The sequence below is a fragment of the Bufo gargarizans genome, chromosome 9 (genome assembly GCF_014858855.1).
Source record: "Bufo gargarizans isolate SCDJY-AF-19 chromosome 9, ASM1485885v1, whole genome shotgun sequence".
NCBI lineage: Eukaryota > Metazoa > Chordata > Amphibia > Anura > Bufonidae > Bufo > Bufo gargarizans.
The window spans coordinates 193,970,502-193,996,524 of NC_058088.1; the positions used below are offsets into that span (position 1 = coordinate 193,970,502).

Here is a 26,023-nt window from a genome sequence, read left to right on the forward strand (position 1 = left end):
AGAGCTGCACTCACTATTCTGCTGGTGCAGTCACTGTGTACATACATTACTTATCCTGTACTGATCCTGAGTTACATCCTGTATTATACTCCAGAGCTGCACTCACTATTCTGCTGGTGCAGTCACTGTGCACATACATTACTTATCCTGTACTGATCCTGAGTTACATCCTGTATTATTCTCCAGAGCTGCACTCACTATTCTGCTGGTGCAGTCACTGTGTACATACATTACTTATCCTGTACTGATCCTGAATTGCATCCTGTATTATACTCCAGAGCTGCACTCACTATTCTGCTTGTAATATGCGTACACAGTGACTGCACCAGTAGAATAGTAAGTGCAGCTCTGGAGTATAATACAGGGTGTGCAGTGCCTTGCAAAAGTATTCACCCCACTTGACTTTTTTTCCATGTTTTGGTGCCTCACAACCTGGTATTAACATGGATTGTTTGAGGATTTGCATCATGTAACTTACAGAACAGGCCGACAACTTTGAAGATTTTATTTATTTGTTTTTGTTTTGTGAAGCAAACAACAAATAGGACAAAATAACAGAAAAAAATCAGTGTGCAGAACTATTCACCCCTAAAGTTAATACTTTGTAGAGCCCCATTTGCGGCAGTCACAGCTCCAAGTCTCTCTGGATCAGCCTCTAGGAGCAGTCGCCACATCTGACCGCTGGGATTGTTGCCCATTCCTCCTTGCAGAACGGCTCCTTCAGGTCGGATGTTTGCGCTCGTGAACAGCGATCTTTACGTCTGACCACAGATCTTCTATTGGACTGAGATCTGGGCTGTGACTCGGCCGTTCCAACACATTTACTTGTCTCCCATTAAACCCCCCAAGTGTTGCTTTAGCCGTATGTTTGGGGTCATTGTCCTGCTGGATGGTGAGCCTCCGTCCTGGCCTCAGATCACGCACAGAGTGGGGCAGGTTCTGCTCAGGAATATCCCTGTATTTATGGGAAAAAGCTGAACAATTGAGGGGCATCGCAGGTTTTACTGAACAATCATATGCTTCCTGAGTTTTTAACCTTGAAGGGGTTTCAAATTTGGGTAAATAAAGGAGAAAATAGAAGAAGTAGCCTATTAGATAAAGAGGTGCTTCAATAATATAATGGACGTGTATGACCTACCAAGAGGGAAGTGTTATCAGTACTTACAAATACGGCATACATGCAACTGTGTCTAAAACTGGAAATACTGGGGCCCTAAGAGATGCTGCTTTACATTGAATGGGGAGTGATATCCGCACTACTATGTCAAATGCTTCTAGATACATTTCTGGATTCACGTCCACTGTCAAGAATGAAAGCCTGGGATGTAGATATTGGAGAGGTAACAAGGGGAGGACATCGTGGAGGCAGAACCGAAATCGTCCTTAGACGAATGTGCTAAACTATCGCAATTGTTTATTATACGCGGTTTACAAAACCCCAGTGTTTGTACAGCGAATTGGTGTCGGAGCGGATGCTACATGGCCAAGATGTCATATGGATCCAGCAGCTTTAATACATGTGTTGTGGTTCTGTCCAAGGTTGGATGAGTTTTGGACGAATGTACTGGAAATAATTCAGTCTCTTCTCAATAAGAATTCCTCGTGACCCTGAAGCTTGTATCTTGGGTTCTCTGGTGGATGTTGGTATAGACGAGGTAGGTAGGACAGCACTAGGGAGGGTATTATACGTAGCCAGGAAACGTATTGCTCTTCATTGGATTCAAACGTCTCCCCCCAAAGATGGAGGAATTTCATGGTAAAGTTTACTATGTTGATGTACGAGAAAGCGATATTCTTGAAACGGGGGCGTCCTCATCAGTCTGATAAATTGTGGAGTCTGTGGTTGGGAACTGTTGGTCTTTCTAGATCAGGGGTGCACAACGTTTTCTGGTTGGGGGCCACATCGCCAGACTGAACCTATGACAAGGGCCGAAAATAAAATTTAAAGGGATATTGCCAACTAAAACACAGCATTTATGGCATATTGAACATACAGTAATGTCTGGTTACACTTCTAGGACTCTCATCTAATGGAAGAATACATGAAAAATACATGTGAGCAGCCACAAGACATAGACATATATGTATGTCACCAGATAGTTGGGGGCCGCACAGAATGGTATCAAGGGCCGCATGTGGCCCCCGGGCCGCAGGTTGTGCACCCCTGTTCTAGATAATTACTGTCTGTTCTACCAATGGGGGGGTAAGGGGAAGGGGGGTAGGTAATACTTATGGTTGGGGGTGGGGGAGGGGGGGGTTGGAATAAATGTATAATGCATTTGTAATGGAATTGCTAATATATACAGACGTGGACAAAATTGTTGGTACCCTTTGGTCAATGAAAGAAAAAGTCACAATGGTCACAGAAATAACTTTAATCTGACAAAAGTAATAATAAATTAAAATTCTATAAATGTTAACCAATGAAAGTCAGACATTGTTTTTCAACCATGCTTCAACAGAATTATGTAAAAAAATAAACTCATGAAACAGGCATGGACAAAAATGATGGTACCCCTAGAAAACACAGAACATAATGTGACCAAAGGGACATGTTAATTCAAGGTGTGTCCACTAATTAGCATCACAGGTGTCTACAACCTTGTAATCAGCCATTGGGCCTATATATATGGCTCCAGGTAATCACTGTGTTGTTTGGTGATATGGTGTGTACCACACTCGACATGGACCAGAGGAAGCAAAGGAAAGAGCTGTCTCAAGAGATCAGAAAGAAAATTATAGACAAGCATGTTAAAGGTAAAGGCTATAAGACCATCTCCAAGCAACTAGATGTTCCTGTGAGTACAGTTGCACATATTATTCATAAGTTTAAGATCCATGGGACTGTAGCCAACCTCCCTGGACGTGGCCGCAGGAGGAAAATTGATGACAAATCTAAGAGACGGATAATCCGAATGGTAACAAAAGAGCCTAGAAAGACTTCTAAAGAGATTCAAGGTGAACTTCATGCTCAAGGAACATCAGTGTCAGATCGCACCATCCGTCGTTGTTTGAGCCAAAGTGGACTACATGGGAGACGACCAAGGAGGACACCATTGTTGAAAACGAATCATAAAAAAGCAAGACTGGAATATGCCAAACTACATGTTGACAAGCCACAAAGCTTCTGGGAGAATGTCCTGTGGACAGATGAGACAAAAATCGAAGTTTTTGCCAAGGCACATCAGCTGTATGTTCACAGACGAAAAAATGAAGCATATCAAGAAAAGAACACTGTCCCTACTGTGAAACATGGAGGAGGCTCTGTTATGTTCTGGGGCTGCTTTGCTGCGTCTGGCACAGGGTGTCTTGAATCTGTGCAGGGTACAATGAAATCTCAAGACTATCAAGGAATTCTAGAGAGAAATGTACTAGCCAGTGTCAGAAAGCTTGGTCTCAGTCGCAGGTCATGGGTCTTGCAACAGGACAATGACCCAAAACACACCGCTAAAAACACCCAAGAATGGCTAAGAGGAAAAAATTGGACTATTCTAAAGTGGCCTTCTATGAGCCCTGACCTCAATCCTATTGAGCATCTTTGGAAGGAGCTGAAACATGCAGTCTGGAAAAGGCACCCTTCAAACCGGACACAACTGGAGCAGTTTGCTCATGAGGAGTGGGCCAAAATACCTGCTGAGAGGTGCAGATGTCTCATTGACAGTTACAGGAAGCGTTTGATTGCAGTGATTGCCTCAAAAGGTTGCGCAACAAAATATTAAGTTAGGGGTACCATCATTTTTGTCCATGCCTGTTTCATGAGTTTATTTTTTTACATAATTCTGTTGAAGCATGGTTGAAAAACAATGTCTGACTTTCATTGGTTAACATTTATAGAATTTTAATTTATTATTACTTTTGTCAGATTAAAGTTATTTCTGTGACCATTGTGACTTTTTCTTTCATTGACCAAAGGGTACCAACAATTTTGTCCACGTCTGTATGTGGAACTCTTGTGTTATCTATTGCTTGTACCGCTTGTGATTTATTACTTTTGATCTGATTTATTATTAACAATAAAAATGATATGATTTGAAAGAAAGAATATCCCTGTATTTAGCACCTTCCATCTTTCCCTCAGCCCTGACCAGTTTCCCAGTCCCATCCCCCAGCATGATGCTGCCACCACCATGTCTCACTGTGGGGATGGTGTTCTTTGGGTGATGTGTTGGGTTTGCGCCAGACATAGCGTTTTCTTTGGCCGAAAACTTCAATGTTAGTCTCCTCAGACCAGAGCCCCTTCCTCCATACATTTTGGGTCTCCTCAGACCAGAGCCCCTTCCTCCATACATTTTGGGTCTCCTCAGACCGGAGCACCTTCCTCCATACATTTCGCAGTCTCCCACACGCCTTTTCACAACGCGCCTTGTTGTCTTTAGCTGACAGTAATGGCTTCTTCTGGCCGCTCTGCCATAAAGCCCAACTCTATGGAGCGTACGGCTTATTGTCGTCCTATGGACAGATCCTCCAGTCTCTGCTGTGGAACTCTGCAGCTCCTCCAGGGTCACCTTAGGTCTCTGATTAATGTCCTCCTTGCCCGGTCCGTGAGTTTTGGTGGGTGGCCGTCTCTTGGCAGGTTTGCTGTTGTGCCATGTTCTTTCCATCTGGTTATGATAGATTTGATGGCGCTCCTGGGGATCATCTAAGATTTGGATATTTTTTTTATAACCTAACCCTGACTTGTCCTTCTGAACAACATTGTCCCTTACTTGTTTGGAGAGTTCCTCGGTCTTCATGGCAGTGTTTGGTCATTGATGCCTCTTGCTTAGGTGTTGCAGCCTCTGCTGTGTGTAGATGTAACGACAGATCATGTGACACTTAGATTGCACACAGGTGACATAATGTCACTAATCATGTGACTTCTGAAGGTAATTGGCTGCACCAGAGCTTTTTATGGGCTTCCTAACAAAGGGGGTGAACACATAGGCACAGGACAATATTCTGTTTTCTATTTCTAAATGAAAACGAGGTGACAGAGTCCCTTTAAGGCTGTAATGTAACAAAATACGGAAAAAGTCAAGGGGGTGAATACTTTTACAAAGCACTGTATGTACACAGTGAGTGCACCAGCAGAATAGTGAGTGCAGCTCTGGAGTATAATACAGGATGTAACTCAGGATCAGTACAGGATAAGTAATGTATGTACACAGTGACTGCACCAGCAGAATAGTGAGTGCAGCTCTGGAGTATAATACAGGATGTAACTCAGGATCAGTACAGGATAAGTAATGTATGTACACAGTGACTGCACCAGCAGAATAGTGAGTGCAGCTCTGGAGTATAATACAGGATGTAACTCAGGATCAGTACAGGATAAGTAATGTATGTACACAGTGACTGCACCAGCAGAATAGTGAGTGCAGCTCTGGAGTATAATGCAGGATGTAACTCGGGATCAGTACAGGATAAGTAATGTATGTACACAGTGACTGCACCAGCAGAATAGTGAGTGCAGCTCTGGAGTATAATACAGGATGTAACTCAGGATCAGTACAGGATAAGTAATGTATGTACACAGTGACTGCACCAGCAGAATAGTGAGTGCAGCTCTGGAGTATAATACAGGATGTAACTCGGGATCAGTACAGGATAAGTAATGTATGTACACAGTGACTGCACCAGCAGAATAGTGAGTGCAGCTCTGCAGTATAATACAGGATGTAACTCGGGATCAGTACAGGATAAGTAATGTATGTACACAGTGACTGCACCAGCAGAATAGTGAGTGCAGCTCTGGAGTATAATACAGGATGTTACTCAGGATCAGTACAGGATAAGTAATGTATGTACACAGTGACTGCACCAGCAGAATAGTGAGTGCAGCTCTGGAGTATAATACAGGATGTAACTCAGGATCAGTACAGGATAAGTAATGTATGTACACAGTGACTGCACCAGCAGAATAGTGAGTGCAGCTCTGGAGTATAATACAGGATGTAACTCGGGATCAGTACAGGATAAGTAATGTATGTACACAGTGACTGCACCAGCAGAATAGTGAGTGCAGCTCTGGAGTATAATACAGGATGTAACTCAGGATCAGTGCAGGATAAGTAATGTATGTACACAGTGACTGCACCAGCAGAATAGTGAGTGCAGCTCTGGGGAATAATACAGGATGTAACTCAGGATCAGTACAGGATAAGTAATAATACAGAATCACTAGTGTAATGCATTTTCATGAAATGCTGCTCCAGATAGTTGTTTTCTAGATTAATGACATGGAGACACATGAAGTGTTGGGGGTGTAGGACCACTGTTTACTCTGTCATGCTCTGTTTTGGGGTTCAGTTACCCCTCTTCCTATTTGTTATATTGAGGATTGTCCTTCTCTCCCCCACAGATCTGGTTCTGTACTGCGAGGCTTTCCTTACCACCTACCGGACGTTCATCTCACCAGAGGAGCTGATCCAGAAACTCCAGTATAGATATCCTTCCCAGTGTCATTACCTCCGATACACACAATGCAGCTCTGGTCATGTACTGGAAACCTGACGGACCCCAGTATAAGTCATTGGGATCTGTCACGGCTCCAATATGAACAGAGCTCTTAAAGGACTACAACTCCCAACGTGTCTGTACGTCTTCTGTCAGCTCTTTATTTCTTTAACCCTTGTCACATATGAGAGGTTCTGTCACTTCCAGGACACGTTCAAGAAGCGAGTGAGCAAAAACACCTTCTTTGTGCTGGTGAGAGTGGTGGACGAGCTGTGGTAAGTGAATGTCCTCTCCATGCAACGTGTATTAGAAAGTTGCAGACCTTTCCATGCTACGAGGATTGACCCCGAAGTCTTCCTTTCCCTTGGGGTTTATTCCGCCATCTTTCTTCCCTCAGCTTGGTGGAACTGACAGATGAAATCCTGAAGCTGCTGATGGAGCTGGTCTTCCGACTGGTTTGTAAAGGGGAGCTCAGCCTGGCCCGGGTGCTGCGGAAGAACATCCTAGAGAAGGTCGACAACAAGAGAATGCAAAGGCATTGCAACTCTGCTCTAAGGCCGCTGGCTGCCCGGGGAGTGGCTGCAAGGTACGAGAGTCCCCCCAAAGTCTGCAGTTTGACGTATGCCCTGTGTCCTCCACAATTTCAGTGCCTCCGGTATAGCTGCATTGTCTATTGACATGTGCAGTAGTATGAAATCTACCCCTGTCTTATCAGAGGATTAAGTTCCTTTTATGTCTTTAATGCTTTACACTGCAGCTGTCATCCATTAGCGCTCAGCTGTGACCATTGATTTCAGCTTAAAGGGGTTGTATATAGGCTTGTATTGCAGCTCCATAGATTCAATAGTGCTGAGCTGTGACAGCAAACACCATCTGCAGACAGGTATGGCGCTGCTTCTAGAAGAAGGCGGCCATGTTCTTCCAGTCCTGTACAACTCCTGTAACTTCATGGAGTCTGTGGTAGTCAGGACCTCCTGTGTCATACTGTGGTGCTGCTGCAGAGCCCCCGTTTTGGAGGACAGAAACACAGCTGACCGTTCCTGGAGCGCCGCACTGGATTACAGCTCCTGCACTGTAGCAGGTCAGGTCCCCAGTGGTCAGTGACAGCGGGGGACCCGAGGAGAAGACGGAAGCAGTTTTCAGGGCTTCAGTCTACCCCTCAGATAGGTGCTAACACTCAATCGGCACTGTTCGGTCTGGACCCGGCGACCATGTGATGGTCGGGGGCAGCGGACTGCAGAGCTGCAGGGTCAGTAAACCTGAGCAGCCCTGCCTTGTACAAAGCCCCCATAGTAGCATGGTTTCCCCTGTGACTGGGGCCCCTTTGGATGCTCCAGTTACAGTGGAAATTGTGCAAAATTTTAAAAAAATTGTGGCATATATATATTAAAATACAAATAAAAAAACATTCAGTGTCCCTCAATTGTCTTCATATGACCCTTTGGGGTACATATTATGTGGCAAAAATATATTAAAGTAAGGCTACTTTCACACTGGCGTTTCTGGGTCCGCCTGTGAGATCCGTTTCAGGGCTCTCGCAAACGGCCCAAAACTGATCAGTTTAGCCCCAATGCATTCTGAATGGATAAGGCTCCGCTCAGAATGCATCAGTTTGCCTCCGTTCAGCCTCCATTCCGCTCTGGAGGCTGCTTGCAGCGGTTTGATGTCCGCCTGGCGATGCAGAGGCAAGCGGATCCGTCCTGACTTACAATGTAAGTCAATGAGGATGGATCCGTTTTCACTGACACAATATGGTGCAATTGAAAACGGATCCGCCTCCCATTGACTCTCAGTGTAAGTCAAAACGGATCCGTTTGCATTATCATGAACAATGGTAATGCAAACGGATCCGTTCTGAACAGATACAAGCGTTTGCATTATCGGTGCGGATCCCTCTGTGCAGATACTAGACGGATCCGCACCTAACGCAGGTGTGAAAGTAGCCTAATAGAGGAATTAAAGCAAAAAGAATTATAAATAAAATTTATACAGATAAAATAAAAATAAAAAGGCGCAAAAAAAAAGTCTCATTGTCCCCCAAACGTCTTTTTTTGACCTCCTGGGGGACAAATGTAGAAGACACATTTTTTAAATAAAATTATAAAATGCATTAAAAAAAACACCCACACCAACCACCCACCCACCCGGCCATTATCGCCCCATTCACTTGAAACGATACATATTATAGAGGAAAATAACCGACACAAAATAGGGAACGAATTATAATTTATTTTGGTGTCAAAAGGAAAACATTTTTTCAGTTTCCCCTAAATAAAACACAATATTATAAAGCCCTAAGTGTCACATAAAAAAAGTAGCAAAATAGATTTTTGTAGTCAAACAAATAAAAATTTAAAATAAGTTACAACAGTTTGAAGCACTTGAGCTAAATCATAAAAAAATAGTCCCTGGTCACATGTCCGCACCAAATACCATAATGTCTAATTGCGGTATTCGATGCGGTTTTGCTGCAGATCTCGCCCTTCTATTGAAATAGGTGAAATCTACGGCTAAAACCCCAAACATAGTTGACCTGCTATTTATTTTGAAATCTGCACGGCGTGTCAATTACTGCGTGGAAAGAATCTACATGAGATTTGTGTAATCCCTTACGCTTTGCTGGTACCGCAATATACTGCGGTTTTTCCGTAAGGGAATCTGCGCTGAAAAACTGCACGTGTTCCATAATGTGTATAGGTGGCCTAGTCATTAAAGGGTTAACCTACAAGCACCGTCCCCGCTATTAGGGCTCATTCAGACGACCGTATGAATGGGTCCGCATCCGTCCCGCAATTTTGGACAAGAATAGTCATTTCGGTCATAGTGTCGGTACACGGGCGGAGCGCGAAACACTACGGCCATCTGCATGAGCCCCTGAGGTAAAGTGCTCACTGGTAACCGGGGGCAGGAGGCGGTAATAACCAGGCTGTGGTAGTGATCATTCCTCCCCATTTACTTTGCATCGGCCTGTGTAATAGGCCGATGCAAATGAGCGCCAATCATTTTTTAATTTTTTTTTTATTTTGCAACCCCATTGAAATAGACCAGTGTGACAATACAGCCCTCAGACCAAAAAAGGTTGTGCACTCCTGCTCTACATGCTTTACACTGCAGCATTGCTTGTTCCGATTGTCTGCTCTGCACAAGCTCAGCATGGCGAGATCATTCACTTTAGGGTATATTCAGACTGAAAGTTCCGATTTTGCAAAAAATAAAACCTAGCACAAGGAGCGCACGGTGTAAATAGAGCGGTCCAGCTGTAGTCGTGTTGAGCCACGCGGCTCTGCCTCAGACCCTGACTTCAGTCTCGTACGTTCTCGCTTCTTATTCCAGGCCGGGAACGCTGCACGATTTCCACAGTCATGAAGTTGCGGAGCAGCTGACGCTTCTGGACGCAGAGCTCTTCTATAAAATCGAGGTAAGGGCAGAGGCGCGGGGAGGTCTACGAGCTGCCGATAGTCACCGCACCCTGTTACACCCTAACCTCTTACCCGTCACAGATTCCGGAGGTTCTCCTTTGGGCAAAAGAACAAAATGAGGAGAAGAGTCCAAACCTGACACAGTTCACTGAGCACTTCAACAACATGTCGTATTGGTAAGAGATGCGGAGGGACGGATGCTGTGCGGAGAAGTACAGTGAAATATACAAATGATCACCCCCCCCTTCCTCATCCTCCCCAGGGTGCGATCCATCATCATGCTGCAGGAGAAGGCGCAGGACCGCGAGAGGCTGCTGCTAAAATTCATCAAAATTATGAAAGTAAGTAACGTACGGGCGCGTTCCCACCGGATGGAAACGGTGTGGCTTCTCAGCTCTCCGCCAGCTGTTTATGCTTTATACAGAGGATTGTCCAGACTGTAACAGACCCTCCGTCTGGACAGGTTTCTAGCCTCTGGGTGTGCACAAAATTCTTCCCATTTACTGACAGCAAGCAAAGATATTGAAATCCAGAGCTGTTAACTTCTCCATTTTTCTGTCTCCACAGCACCTGAGGAAGCTGAACAACTTCAACTCGTACCTCGCCATCCTCTCCGCGCTGGACTCTGCGCCCATCCGGCGCCTGGAGTGGCAGAAGCAGACATCTGAGGTGAGGCTCCTGCAGAGCTGCTCCTCCTCTGACGCCGGACGCGTCGCCGCATTAAACGCCATGTTCTGTCCCACAGGGCCTTGCTGAATACTGCACTCTGATCGACAGCTCCTCCTCCTTCCGGGCGTACCGAGCCGCGCTGTCCGAAGTAGAACCTCCGTGTATACCGTACCTGTAAGTGTTGTAAAGGGCGGTCTACCCGCTGGTGATTCGTCGCCGTCATCTGGTGAAACGTTTCTTGTCTTTTGCCTCCAGGGGTCTGATCTTACAGGATCTCACCTTCGTGCACCTGGGGAACCCCGACCACATTGATGGAAAAGTGAACTTCTCCAAACGATGGCAGCAGTTTAATATCCTGGACAGCATGAGGCGATTCCAGCAGGTGTAAGTGGAGAGTCGTTCATAGCCCGCCTGATTACCTATCATGCTAAAGGGTTAAATCAGCCGGTGGTCTCATCGCTTTCACCGTCTGTTCACATGTTGCAGTTACATTGCTTCTTTTCTTCTGCAAATTTTGCAAGAATTTCTGCACCGTGTGAATAGACCTGTATGGCCTACGGCCCTCCAGCTGTTGTAAAACTACAACTCCCACCATGCCCTTCTGTAGGCTGTCCGGGAATTATGGGAGTTGTAGTTTTCCAACAGCTGGAGGGCCGCAGGTTGAGCATGCCTGGTGTAAGACCTTACATATCGCATGAATATTCATCCCACGCTGTGTCAGACAGGCATGCGGCTTTTAATCGTCACGTGTCCACTATGCTCTGCTTTTCAGTTCTTTTCAAGATCTCTTCTTGCTTTCAGTGAATGATATAATTGTTTACATCCACGGTACATGGATAGTGATTTTCACAGCTGAGGGTTTGCTATGTTCTGTTCAGTCTAGATCAGGGATCAGCGGCCTCCGGCACTCCAGCTGTTCAGAAACTACAACTCCCAGAATCCTTACTTGACTTCTATGGGAGTTGCAAGAACAGCCAAGTAAGTGTGCATGCTGGGAGTTGTAGTTTGGCAGCACCTGGAGAGTCGAAGGTTGCTGATCCCTGGTCTAGATAATTCTCTGTGGTTTCCAGGCTGTTGCGTTTCACATGCGCTAATACATTGTAACAAACCATTTGTAGAGGAGCGTGTGAGCTGCAAGAGGATTGTCTAGACTGGATACAGTTGTAACAAACCCTCAGCTGTAAGAAGCATTTGGCCAGGACAGCTTTACTGGATGTAAACAAGATTCACCGGCGGCAAGCAGAGATGGTGAAAAGTAGTAGCACACAACTACAGAACTTGTCGTTATGCGATGATGAAGTTGAGCCGTATCGGCGCACCCCTCGTTGCCCAGTATAATGTTTTTGTTCTGATTTATTTTATTTTTTCTCCGTACAGTCATTATGAAATCCGGCGCAACGATGACATCATCTCTTTCTTCAACGACTTCAGCGACCACCTGGCCGAGGAAGCTTTATGGGAGCTCTCCCTGAAAATCAAACCTCGTAACATCACGAGGCGAAAGACAGAACGAGACGAAAAAACCTAAAGTAAGGCGAATGGGCGACGCCGCCCGGCGGACACTGAATATAGGGGACCTCCGAGATACAAGCGACTGGCGGGGGTGGGGGGGTCATTCATCCTGGTTCCCAGTGGATCATTCTTTATGCTTCTTTACCATCAACCCGAGGCCAAACGCAGCAGCGTGTCATCCCATTACACGTCCATGGAAGGGTAGACATATTGGATTTTGTGCTGTGACTCGCGGACCTCCCCGGAGAAGAAGACATGGCTGACTGGATGTCCGCAAAGGAACCACCAATGTGGAACCCAGAGAGTTATTATTTTTCTGTTTTGACAAGAAGGTTGGTTTATTTTGGACGCCACGTTTTCCCTTCACCCCCAGCGGGGGGCAGCAGCGAGCAGCTCCTGTAAATATACATTTTCTGTTTGTGGGGAGGGGGGGGGGGGGGAGTTGGCGCAATGTGACATGTAGTATTATTATTATTATTATTATTATTCTTTTTTATGCTGTTGCATGACAAGTATACAGAGACTGATGTACATAGCGGAAACCCCCTGAGCGCGCGGACCACCCGTCTGTGTAACGCGACCAGAGGCCGCCGCATCCGTCTCACAGGAGGTCAAATAAATGTTTTAAACGTCTTTGTTCTCCACTGACTGGCTTCTCGAGCGAGGAATCCCATCATCCGCCCATGTGACTGTGCTTGCAACCGGTGTGTCTGCTGCCTTGATTCTCGAGCAAGGAATCCCATCATCCTCCCATGTGCCGGTGCTCACAGCCAGTGTGTCTGCTGCCTGGATTCTCGAGCAAGGAATCCCATCATCCTCCCATGTGCCGGTGCTCGCAGCCGGTGTGTCTGATGCTGCCTGGCTTCTCGAGCGAGAAATCCCATCATCCGCCCATGTGACAGTGCTCGCAGCCGGTGTGTAGTGCTGGCTGGCTTCTCGAGTGAGGATTCCCATTATCCTCCCATGTGACGGTACTCGCAGCCAGGGTGTCTGATGCCGCCTGGCTTCTCGAGTGAGGAATCCCATCATCCTCCCATGTGACGGTGCTCGCAGCCCGTGTGTCTGATGCTGCCTGGTTTCTCGAGCGAGGATTCCCATCATCCTCCCATGTGACGGTGCTCGCAGCCCGTGTGTCTGATGCTGCCTGGTTTCTCGAGCGAGGATTCCCATCATCCTCCCATGTGACGGTGCTCGCAGCCCGTGTGTCTGATGCTGCCTGGTTTCTCGAGCGAGGATTCCCATCATCCTCCCATGTGACGGTGCTCGCAGCCGGTGTGTTTGATGCTGCCTGGATTCTTGAGTGAGGATTCCCATCATCCTCCCATGTGACGGTGCTCGCAGCCGGTGTGTCTGATGCTAAGCATCCCCCAGACTTCAGAGTTATTAATTTAAATAAAAGGAAGTTCACACTTTTTTTTTTTCTTGAAGTGGTCACTCCGATCTGGGGGTTCGATGAAAGCCGTGAGCATGTGTGCTGCTTGGGTGGCTGGTGTGCTGGGATTTGTAGTTCCGCAGATTTAATAAGTGCAGCCATGCCCCTATAAGCTGTAGGATGTCTCTATCGTGAACAGGAGGAGTGAATGTGGACGGTTCGTATCTGTCTGGCTGTAAGGTCACATAGAAAGCGTTGATATTGGTTCAGTAAATCGCACCTACAGGTTTATTTTCACCTCCTTGTGACGTGCAGCATTGTGTTGCAGTTCATATCTATTCCAGCAGGTGGCGCTGTCTATTACAAACGCACCTGCCTTATATCATGTATAATGTTCTGGGATTTTCTAATACACTTTTTTTTTATAAATCCCCAGCATTTTTTCTGGTCTCTGCTTGCTGTCACTGAATGGAAACGTGCATTCTGCGCACAGCAAATACTTATTTCAGCTGGCTGATTGTTAGAAAGTATCCATATTAGGTCTGTATAGGACAGGTGTCTGTGAAGGTTCTCATTTATCCAGGTCATGATATATCTGTAAAGACTAAATCAAGGCAACTGGACTTACTGTAGATTTCTTGAAAATTTGCGTATAGGACAGGGATCAGCAACCTTCGGCACTCCAGCTGTTGTGAAACTACAATTCCCAGCATGCTCCATTCATTTCTTTGAGAGTTCTGAGAAGAGCAGAACAAGTATGCATGCTGGGAGTTGTAGTTTTACAACAGCTGGAGTGCCGGAGGTTGCCTACCCCTGGTATAGGATTTTCATGCTCTGGGTTTAATTAAGAATAATTAGTTCTAGTCACTGACAGCAAGTGGAGTAAATCAAACCAAAGGTGCATTAGAAAGAGCGTCGCCCTCTGAACGATCAAGTGGAGACCAAAAAGAAAAAATGCTAATTTTAATTTAAAAAAGGTCCATTGTATTTGTGTCCCCTGTACATATACACAAGGCCCTACGGCCGGAGCCCCCTCGCCCCTGTCCTTCAGGGCGAGATGCGATATTGAGTTTACTTTTTACAGTTCCCAGAGCTTCGTTCCCCGTCATAAGAATATGGTCACCACCACGTATATGATCCAGCTGGCTGAGATGAAGACGCCAAAGAGCAGGCTGAAGAGGATGAGGGAGCGCGCCTTGCGGGAGGACTCCTGGGCCTGCAGGAGGTCGCCTCTGCTCAGTGCCGATCGGGTCTGGAGAGGAGAGAGGCAGGTGGGTGAGACCGAGGCGTGCTGTGTATGGGCTGTACCACTAGGGGGCAGCAACCTCCGGCACTCCAGCTGTTGTGAAACTACAACTCCCAGCAAGAGTGCATGATGGGAGATGCAGTGCCGGAGGTTGCTGACCCCTGATCTAGGCTCTGTCTGTGGGATGGGGCTTGTATCACCAGAATACTGATGGTTTCCATTAGACCTTCAGTGTTTTTGCACAGGTGATGGGTCTAGTCCAGGCATCCTCAAACTGCGGCCCTCCACCTGTTGTAAAACTACAACTCTCACAATGCCCTGCTGTAGGCTGATACCTGTAGGCTGTTCGGGCATGCTGGGAGTTGTAGTTTTGCAACAGCTGGAGGGCCGCCGTTTGAGGATGCCTGGTCTAGTCTGTGAGGTTGGGTTCACACGTAGCAGATGACCGCGCAGGAAAACCCACATTCTGTTTGTATGATGCGTTTTTTGTTTTTAGGTATCAACCATGTGGCCAATAACCGCACAGCGAAAACCATGGCAATTAGCAGTAAAGCGCAAGTGTTAACCTGGCCTCGTAGGTTAATGTTCTAGAGGCTGAAGGTGCTATAAGAATATTAGATCCGTCAACAGCACCAGGTAATATCTGGAGAAAGCTTGCTATACTGGGCCTGGTCCTTACAGGGCAGTCTGGGTTAATATAGAGGGTCCCCTGTCCTGGACCAGAAAGATCCTGCCATAGGGGTCGCCTGAATGGCTTTGCTGCAGCTCATGTGGGACTGTGGCCCCTTTAAGGCTCATAGCACCTGTGGTCATTATAGGGTTAACACCTCCCCGGCTCGGCCCATATGATATTCACCCCATTAATATTACATGGTGCGGATTGTTCTGGGATCGGCCGGGTTTGCTTTTTCCACCCTGAATAATTAACGCCCAGTCTGTGATTTGCTCGGCACAGGGGTTCTCCGCTCTAGGCCATTACAGACGGACCCCCCACCCCATGACCCGTGTCTTACCTCATGCGAGTAGACCACAGCGATGATCCCCGTCAGGAAGCAGCAGAAGAACGTGACCAGCACCGACTCCACCATGTAGTCCTTGGTCCTCACCTCCGGCTGTGAAGGCGGCATCCCCAGGGCGCTGTCGTTCTGCGGAGAAGCAATGGCGGCATCAGCAAAAGCCATGAAAATAATAGGGACACGAGGCCGATCTTGAAGTATTTTCATTGGGGGGGCGAGCAAACTTTTGGGCATTAATAATTCATTGCTGGAACGAGACTCCTCCAAGATCTTATTTCTTCGGGAAAGATGCGCGGTTAACCCTTTGTGTACCCGATCTGCGTGCAAAAAAAGACGACGTGATGGGCAAAAAGCACTGCGGGGGCGGCCATCGTTCTCCCAGCGTATGGAGGGTTTATGGTGTTAACATCCCCAAATGTATAAAACCACCCAGCTTTCCCAGACCCCCTGAATAGCATTCTGTGTCCCTCACCGCCATAATGCTGCACAGGTTGGCCATTCAGGAGCCTCCTAAAGTTGGGTGCGGACATATTGGTGGTCACCCAGCTTTACCGGGGACAGATGGTTAAAAGCAGAGCAGAAGAGGACTCTTACTATGATATAGGGGTACGACCCCGGTGCCAGGTTCTGCTGACTGTACACACTGGACATGGCGGGCGCGGACTGGTAGTAGACGGGCGTGTTCCCCGAGAAGTTCGCTGGGTAGCTGGGATACAGGAGATGAGCAATCTTTGGGTCTGGGGGGGAATAAGGTGGGGGGTCCCCAACAAATCCTGTGTTCTCTATTCCTTTAGGTTCCTCTGAGGTGTTCTTGGGCTGGACATGGTCAGGAGTGTCAGCTCCGTGGCTCATTTCTGCCGTGGCTTCACTTCTCTCCCCGTCCTCTTGGATCGGAACCTCCATTTCTGCAGAACCTAAATAAACCAGGATTGCAAACAGAACAGCGTTACCATGCCGACCATGAATACAGCGCAAGCGCATCTGAGCTGCAGTCCTTCCTACAGCTGAGGGCTCGTTACAGTGTATCTAGACTAACCCCTGCGAGCTGCAGCCGGCAGCAGCACAAATCCGTCCTGTCCTGATGGTTTGTTACAATGTGTCGGTCTGGAGTCCATTATCTAGACTGGATTCAATAGTAGCAAACCCTCAGCTGCGAGAAGTATTTAGTAACTTTTTGCGGACACTACTTCTCTTGGAACGGGTTATTTTCGAGCTCCGCTGATAAGATTCTGGCTGTTTGTTCTCCTGGCGCTGTATAAACATTGGCCGACCGTGTCCCACAATATGGTGAATCATGTTTACAGTAAAGACGCCAAAGTACACGGCAAAGGTGGCGAACTGGAAGGAACCGCAGCTACCTATCAGGGGGTTACAGAGCGATTCCGGAATATTCCTTCATGTCGGCGGCGTGTTGTCGTTCAAGAAGAACTGCTGCAGGACTTGTCAACTATAAAAGACCTGTCTATTGTCTGGGAAAGCTGGGTGGAGGCCAATATGGCTGCCATCACCTCTTCCCGCACCAGGCTCCTGAATGACACCTGCCTGAGAAATGGCCAGCACCGCAGCCTCCAAGATCAGCCGGCTTCTGTACTACTACACGACTAGGCCACGCAGGACCCTGGAAAAGCTGGGAGACGGCCCATAGAAGGCCATGTCCGGTGCACACTCCAGGACTAATTCACTGGGATTGTAGTGACCCTGGATTAGAGGCGGGTGTTCCCTGTAATCCACTGTAATCTCTGCACTATTGCTTCTGTTTAGTTTCCCTCAGTTGTCGACTCTTATTAATCACATGAGGAAATGATGGAGATTGTTTATAGATATCATTTTATTACTTTACGTTACTATTCACCTCAGTGTCCTGAGACCCGTGCTGGGCGTAACAACATGGAACAAGAAGCTGGACTAATGGCATCACCAGTAATGTGAGCGTCCCTATCCTGGGTGCCCCTCTTATCCTGTCTCCTGAGCGACCGTTATTACCTTCACAGAGGATATTATCTAGAAACATTTGTCCACCAGTCTCCTCCTTCCATCCTAAAATTATAATTCTGCCCCCCATATAACTACTATAATACTGCCTCCTATGTACAAGAATATAACTACTATAATACTGCCTCCTATGTACAAGAATATAACTACTATAATACTGCTCCTATGTACAAGAATATAACTACTATAATACTGCTCCTATGTACAGGAATATAACTACTATAATACTGCCTCCTATGTACAAGAATATAACTACTATAATACTGCCTCCTATGTACAAGAATATAACTACTATAATACTGCCTCCTATGTACAGGAATATAACTACTATAATACTGCCTCCTATGTACAAGAGTATAACTACTATAATACTGCTCCTATGTACAAGAATATAACTACTATAATACTGCTCCTATGTACAAGAATATAACTACTATAATACTGCTCCTATGTACAAGAATATAACTACTATAATACTGCCTCCTATGTACAAGAATATAACTACTATAATACTGCTCATATGTACAAGAATATAACTACTATAATACTGCTCCTATGTACAAGAATATAACTACTATAATACTGCTCCTATGTACAGGAATATAACTACTGTAATACTGCTCCTATGTACAGGAATAGAACTACTATAATACTGCCTCCTATGTACAAGAATATAACTACTATAATACTGCCTCCTATGTACAAGAATATAACTACTATAATACTGCTCCTATGTACAAGAATATAACTACTATAATACTGCTCCTATGTACAGGAATATAACTACTATAATACTGCTCCTATGTACAAGAATATAACTACTATAATACTGCTCCTATGTACAAGAATATAACTGCTATAATACTGCTCCTATGTACAAGAATATAACTACTATAATACTCCCTCCTATGTACAAGAATATAACTACTATAATACTGCCTCCTATGTACAAGAATATATATACTATAATACTGCCTCCTATGTACAAGAATATAACTACTATAATACTGCTCCTATGTCCAAGAATATAACTACTATAATACTCCCTCCTATGTACAGGAATATAACTACTATAATACTGCTCCTATGTCCAAGAATATAACTACTATAATACTGCTCCTATGTACAAGAATATAACTACTATAATACTACCCCTCCTATGTACAAGAATATCACTACTATAATACTGCCTCCTATGTACAGGAATATAACTACTATAATACTGCTCCTATGTCCAAGAATATAACTACTATAATACTGCTCCTATGTACAAGAATATAACTACTATAATACTACCCCTCCTATGTACAAGAATATAACTACTATAATACTGCTCCTATGTACAATAATATAACTACTATAATACTGCTCCTATGTACAAGAATATAACTACTATAATACTGCTCCTATGTACAAGAATATAACTACTATAATACTGCTCCTATGTACAAGAATATAACTACTATAATACTGCCTGCTATGTACAAGAATATATCTACTATAATACTGCTCCTATGTACAAGAATATAACTACTATAATACTGCTCCTATATACAAGAATATAACTACTATAATACTGCCCCCTATGTACAAGAATATAACTACTATAATAATGTAGGACAGGAGAATACAGTCTATTGCCCCCTGTTATCAGCCATTTCAGGGGAGAGGATGACTGTAGGACAGGAGAATACAGTCTATTGCCCCCTGTTATCAGCCATTTCAGGGGAGAGGATGACTGTAGGACAGGAGAATACAGTCTATTGCCCCCTGTTATCAGCCATTTCAGGGGAGAGGATGACTGTAGGACAGGAGAATACAGTCTATTGCCCCCTGTTATCAGCCATTTCAGGGGAGAGGATGACTGTAGGACAGGAGAATACAGTCTATTGCTCCCTGTTATCAGCCATTTCAGGGGAGAGGATGACTGTAGGACAGGAGAATACAGTCTATTGCCCCCTGTTATCAGCCATTTCAGGGGAGAGGATGACTGTAGGACAGGAGAATACAGTCTATTGCCCCCTGTTATCAGCCATTTCAGGGGAGAGGATGACTGTAGGACAGGAGAATACAGTCTATTGCTCCCTGTTATCAGCCATTTCAGGGGAGAGGATGACTGTAGGACAGGAGAATACAGTCTATTGCTCCCTGTTATCAGCCATTTCAGGGGAGAGGATGACTGTAGGACAGGAGAATACAGTCTATTGCCCCCTGTTATCAGCCATTTCAGGGGAGAGGATGACTGTAGGACAGGAGAATACAGTCTATTGCCCCCTGTTATCAGCCATTTCAGGGGAGAGGATGACTGTAGGACAGGAGAATACAGTCTATTGCTCCCTGTTATCAGCCATTTCAGGGGAGAGGATGACTGTAGGACAGGAGAATACAGTCTATTGCCCCCTGTTATCAGCCATTTCAGAGGAGAGGATGACTGTAGGACAGGAGAATACAGTCTATTGCTCCCTGTTATCAGCCATTTCAGGGGAGAGGATGACTGTAGGACAGGAGAATACAGTCTATTGCCCCCTGTTATCAGCCATTTCAGGGGAGAGGATGACTGTAGGACAGGAGAATACAGTCTATTGCTCCCTGTTATCAGCCATTTCAGGGGAGAGGATGACTGTAGGACAGGAGAATACAGTCTATTGCCCCCTGTTATCAGCCATTTCAGGGGAGAGGATGACTGTAGGACAGGAGAATACAGTCTATTGCCCCCTGTTATCAGCCATTTCAGGGGAGAGGATGACTGTAGGACAGGAGAATACAGTCTATTGCTCCCTGTTATCAGCCATTTCAGGGGAGAGGATGACTGTAGGACAGGAGAATACAGTCTATTGCTCCCTGTTATCAGCCATTTCAGGGGAGAGGATGACTGTAGGACAGGAGAATACAGTCTATTGCCCCCTGTTATCAGCCATTTCAGGGGGGAGGATGACTGTAGGACAGGAGAATACAGTCTATTGCTCCCTGTTATCAGCCATTTCAGGGGAGAGGATGACTGTAGGACAGGAGAATACAGTCTATTGCCCCCTGTTATCAGCCATTTCAGAGGAGAGGATGACTGTAGGACAGGAGAATACAGTCTATTGCTCCCTGTTATCAGCCATTTCAGGGGAGAGGATGACTGTAGGACAGGAGAATACAGTCTATTGCTCCCTGTTATCAGCCATTTCAGGGGAGAGGATGACTGTAGGACAGGAGAATACAGTCTATTGCCCCCTGTTATCAGCCATTTCAGGGGAGAGGGTGACTGTAGGACAGGAGAATACAGTCTATTGCCCCCTGTTATCAGCCATTTCAGGGGAGAGGATGACTGTAGGACAGGAGAATACAGTCTATTGCCCCTGTTATCAGCCATTTCAGGAGAGAGGATGACTGTAGGACAGGAGAATACAGTCTATTGCCCTCTGTTATCAGCCATTTCAGGGGAGAGGATGACTGTAGGACAGGAGAATACAGTCTATTGCCCCCTGTTATCAGACATTTCAGGGGAGAGGATGACTGTAGGACAGGAGAATACAGTCTATTGCCCCCTGTTATCAGCCATTTCAGGGGAGAGGATGACTGTAGGACAGGAGAATACAGTCTATTGCCCCCTGTTATCAGCCATTTCAGGGGAGAGGATGACTGTAGGACAGGAGAATACAGTCTATTGCCCCCTGTTATCAGCCATTTCAGGGGAGAGGATGACTGTAGGACAGGAGAATACAGTCTATTGCCTCCTGTTATCAGCCATTTCAGGGGAGAGGATGACTGTAGGACAGGAGAATACAGTCTATTGCCCCCTGTTATCAGCCATTTCAGAGGAGAGGATGACTGTAGGACAGGAGAATACAGTCTATTGCCCCCTGTTATCAGCCATTTCAGGGGAGAGGATGACTGTAGGACAGGAGAATACAGTCTATTGCCCCCTGTTATCAGCCATTTCAGGGGAGAGGATGACTGTAGGACAGGAGAATACAGTCTATTGCCCCCTGTTATCAGCCATTTCAGGGGAGAGGATGACTGTAGGACAGGAGAATACAGTCTATTGCCCCCTGTTATCAGCCATTTCGGGGGGGGGGGGGGTAGATGACTGTACTGTTCTTTTGAGTTTGACTTTGTTACTGACCCTTTAAATGTTGATATTTAACTTGTACAACCTCCATTCAGATTACTGTAGGGGCCCCTAGGGTTAATGACGCAGGGGCCCTATTGTTTGCACATGAGAACCGCAGGATGAGCGCTGATTTGTAATCCGCAGCTGCTGTAGATTATATAGTAAGTACATGAACTAGTCCAGACAGGATCCTGGTGCTGCTCGGACTCTGACAACCTGTTTTAATACGAGGTGGTTGTCGACCTGTATATGGGAATTCCCTCTACGTTTGGGGGGGGGGGGGGGGTTCAGATTCCTCGCTTTCATTTCCTCCTCCGTCCAGTCCATATAATGTATCTACGGGTTGTCAGATGTCAGCAAATTACTAGTTGTCAGTAAAAACTCTAAACTGTAAACCCCCATGCTCAACCGCTGCCCCCCTGCACTCCTGTGTTAGGGAGTAGTTCTCCCAGTATGCTGGGGGTTGTAGTTCTTTAGACATTTTGAAGAATCCTATCAATTATATGACATTTGTATTTCCTTGGCTTGACAACTGCTTGGTTGTCAGACAAAAACTAATTTAATCCCTGCCTGACCCACACCTATAGCCAAGCTCTGTGGTGCTGCCAGCTGGGCATAGGGAGGGGTCAGTGTGGGCCCAAGAGCTTACAGTCTCTGTCCCAGTTGGGGCACCCTTTGTGTGTTACCTGTAGCAGCCATGGTCCGCAGCTCTTGGTACTCCTTGCCCAGGACTTGGTGCAGTGTCTGATGAGTGTTATCCTCCTCTTCTCATTAATCCTGCTCCTCCCGGTCTGCAGGCACAGGCTGGCTCATCCTTCTCCTGACTGGTGCCCACCCTGCTGCTGCCCGCTCCTCTCGGTCTTCTGCCCCTTCCCTCTCCCTTCGGTCTCAGTTTCCTGGCTCTCAGGTGCCTCATTAATAATTGACAGAGCTGTTTGCGGAAGGCTGTGCAAATAGCAGCTCAGCTCCTGGTGCGGATTTCACAGGGAAGGCTGGCAGTACCATTTTACTCAATGCCATGATGGTACAAAGGGTGTAGTAGGTGGGAGAAGAGCCTGGTACGGGGCCACGTCAGTGCTCGCCCCATGTCTATAGCGGTCAGATTGCTCCTTGCACCATGGTTAGCCATTAGAGACACAGCTTTCCTGTTGGTGGTCAGGGCAAGACCCCAATCGTAGTGTCGCCTACTCGGCTCTGCTGCATCGCAGCCCATAGGAAGCCACTGTGGCCAAAGAATAGGATTGAAGTTGAGTTGCAGTCTTGATGCTGATTGTCCCCAAGCGAGCCCAGCTGGTGACCCCCTAACGGCTGTGCTGCCATTTTTGGCCACAGGGAAGTGATGCCACCATGTATCTGGCGACTTAGTGCTGTCATTAAATTCAGCAGCTATAGATCAGAAGGTGCGATGTGCTGCGGCCCCGTAGACAGGCGTATCAGTGTGAGGTATGCGCCATACAGAGCTCGCCCAGCGCTATGTAAAAAGCCTGCAATCCTCGCATAAGGCGAAGGGCTGCGACTTTTTTTTTTTTTTTTATAGACTTTGTTTCCATTCTTTACCATTTTTAAGCTCTCTGCTTGCTGTCAGTGAATGACATTTTATGAACCCAGAGGCTGGAATCCTGTCCTGCCCCTAAACGTCAGAAATGATGGCGTGTTACAATTGTACGCTAAATGGGCTCAACATCCCCCCTCCGTAAAGAATGATGCATTGTACCTGCCCTGATACATTCACACGACCGTATATCTTTTTCAGTGGTTTGCGGGTTTATTTTTCGGGGGGGGGGGGGTTTCAGTAGTGTTTCCGGTTCCGTTCGGCATATACAGTAATTACATCGAAAAAAATGGGCTGGGCATAACATTTTCAATAGATGGTTCCTCAAAAACGGAATGGATACAGAAGACATACGGAGTACATTCCGTATCTGTTACGTTTTGTTTTTTTTGTGGACCCATTGACTTGAATGGAGCCACGGAACGTGATTTGTGGGCAATAATAGAACATGTTCTACCTTTCAACGAAACGGAATACGGAAACAGAATGCATTCTGTTTTTTTTTTTTTCTGGAACCGTTGAAATGAATGGTTCGATAGATGGACCGTATACGGAATGCAAAAAAGGCCCATATACGGAACGCAAAAAACTTTTGTGTGAACAAGCCCTACCAGAGAGAAGCACAAGTATCAGGGCAGACAGAACAGTCAGTGCCTGGGAGAGATTCGTGGAACTCATGTCTAGTGCTTCGCTCTCACTTGTCCTCTTTGTTACAATGTATCAGTGTAGAGATTATCTAGACTGGATACAGTTGTAACGAACCCTCAGCTGTGAGAAGGATTACGGCCTCTTTTTATACGAACGATACGGATTCTCTCAGGGTCTGCTGAGGTAAAAAACGGATGGTTTTGCGCACAAGTTCAGTCAGTTCTGTCTGAGATTGCGTTCAATGTTCCAGTTTTTGATGCGTTTTTTCGTGCGCGTGAATAAAAATAACTGAAGGATAAAGCTACTTTCACACTTGCGGCAGAGTGATCCTCGCTGGAACTGCCTACCGGATCCGGCAAGCTGCATGCAAACGGACAACATTTGTAGACTGATCCGGATGCGTCTTACAAATGCATTGCAAGAACGGATCCGTCATTTTTTTTTTTTTCACATTTTGACCGGTCTGCTCAGGCGCAGACGAGAACGACAGATCCGGCACTAATACATTCCAATGTAAATTAAGGACGGGGCCGGAATTCTGGCAATTGATCCGGAATTTTGGATGGAGATAATAACGCGGCATGCTGCGGTATTTCCTCCGTCCAAAACGCCGTTCAGTGGCTGAACTGAAGACATCCTGAGCGGATTACTCTCCATTCAGAATACATGGAGATGAGCCCCTAGGATGGAACTCAGCGCCGGAAAAGAAAAACGCAAGTATGAAAGTAGCCTAACTATCTCCTAGCCACCATCGCGCTACAATCGTTAATTTCTAACGATAATTTGTTTTCCCTTAGTCCTAACAGTGGCACACAAATTTCCCCCCCTTTGTTTATTATTTTTGGTCTACTTGTTACTACACAATAGCATGAGGGCTATGCCCCTCTTTATTGGGGGCAGGGAGGGCGTGTACATGCCAGTGTTTTTTTATTGTTCATTAAAACTTCCACCTGTCCTAACCAGTCCACAGGGGCAGAATACCCCATCTGTGCCACTGTTAGGACTAAGGGAAAACAAATTATCGTTAGAAATTAACGATTCCCTTACGTCCTAACCAGTGGCACAGATGGGGATTTAGCAAGTAGAAACCCCCATGGGAGGGTCCTCATGCCTGGCGGAAGATAACACTGTCCGGCCAAATGAGGAATAACTATGTATTCTAGTATCCACTCTATAGTGTGAGATAAAAGTGGAGTGAGAACTCCAAGAAGCTGACTTACAGATCACATCCAATGGGATTGAGCTTCTCTCTGCAAAAGAAGTGGCCACTGCTCGAGTAGAGTGGGCCCTTACAAATTCAGGGGGCTCCGAGCCCTGAGACATATAAGACTCCCGAATTGCCTCTTTAATCCAGCGGCTGATGGAGGGCTTAGAGGCTTTCCTCCCCTTATGGGTACCGGAAAAAAGGATAAGGAGGTTTTCATCCTTCCTAAATACCTTGGAGCGTTCCAGGTAAATCCTAAGACATCTCGCAATGTCGAGGGTATGGAGCCCTCTTTCCTCAGAGGAGGGGGATGGAGCCAATGTTGGTAGGGAGATCACCTGGTTAATATTGTCAAAGGAGGGAACCTTTGGGATGAAGGTAGGTAAAAATTTGAGGAGTACCCGATCCTGCAGGAACTTTGTATAAGGCTCAAAGGCAGAAAAAGCCTGGAGTTCTCCAACTCGCTTTGCAGAGGTAACAGCCAACAAAAAGGTGATCTTCCAGGTTAGGAACCTGAATCCCGCCTCCTCTAGGGGCTCAAAGGGGGGAGATGATAACCCCCTGAGCACGACCGATAAATCCCAAACAGGGATAGGTCTGACTACTGTAGGCTTTAATCTTGAGGCTCCCTTCAGGAATCTCTTGATAAGGGGGTCTTGAGAAACAGCTCTGTTGAGACAAGCAGAGATTGCTGAAATCTGCACTTTAAGGGTAGCGGGTGATAGCCCCTTGTCCAGACCGTCCTGTAGAAACTGTAGGATCATCGGGATGGAAGCTTCAGCGGATGTTTGCTGATGCCTAGCACACCAGCACGAAAAAATCTTCCAGATTCTGGAGTAGGCCTTGTTGGTAGCTTCTG

At 46.3% G+C, this 26,023-nt stretch overlaps 2 protein-coding genes across 9 annotated transcripts in view; one reads left to right on the top strand and one right to left on the bottom strand.

Annotated features, from left to right (window-relative positions):
• Window positions 1-12,411, top strand: part of RAPGEF1 (Rap guanine nucleotide exchange factor 1) — a 45,810-nt gene extending 33,399 nt beyond the window's left edge. For all 6 annotated transcript variants that reach the window (XM_044305403.1, XM_044305398.1, XM_044305399.1 and 3 more), the window contains 10 exons: window positions 6,341-6,425; window positions 6,618-6,710; window positions 6,833-7,021; window positions 9,769-9,853; window positions 9,936-10,030; window positions 10,117-10,195; window positions 10,422-10,523; window positions 10,600-10,697; window positions 10,779-10,907; window positions 11,901-12,411. In XM_044305403.1, the coding sequence (XP_044161338.1) occupies window positions 6,341-6,425; window positions 6,618-6,710; window positions 6,833-7,021; window positions 9,769-9,853; window positions 9,936-10,030; window positions 10,117-10,195; window positions 10,422-10,523; window positions 10,600-10,697; window positions 10,779-10,907; window positions 11,901-12,051 (1,106 nt within the window). In that variant the 3' untranslated portion in view covers window positions 12,052-12,411. The remainder of the gene's footprint in view (window positions 1-6,340; window positions 6,426-6,617; window positions 6,711-6,832; window positions 7,022-9,768; window positions 9,854-9,935; window positions 10,031-10,116; window positions 10,196-10,421; window positions 10,524-10,599; window positions 10,698-10,778; window positions 10,908-11,900) is intronic.
• PRRT1B (proline rich transmembrane protein 1B) lies at window positions 633-22,646 on the bottom strand. 3 transcript variants are annotated; one of them, XM_044305405.1, is made up of 5 exons: window positions 22,447-22,631; window positions 16,264-16,583; window positions 15,667-15,798; window positions 14,483-14,659; window positions 641-1,917 (listed from the first exon to the last, which is right to left on the bottom strand). In XM_044305405.1, exons 1-4 carry the CDS (start codon window positions 22,457-22,459, stop codon window positions 14,513-14,515), a joined length of 612 nt encoding a protein of 203 aa, XP_044161340.1. In that variant the 5' UTR covers window positions 22,460-22,631; the 3' UTR covers window positions 641-1,917; window positions 14,483-14,512. The 3 variants fall into 3 exon arrangements, with proteins under 3 accessions (XP_044161341.1, XP_044161340.1, XP_044161339.1); XM_044305406.1 differs by lacking the exon at window positions 14,483-14,659 and having other exon boundaries at window positions 633-1,917; window positions 22,447-22,646; XM_044305404.1 differs by lacking the exon at window positions 641-1,917 and having other exon boundaries at window positions 14,214-14,659.
• Between the last annotated feature and the right edge of the window lie 3,377 nt (window positions 22,647-26,023).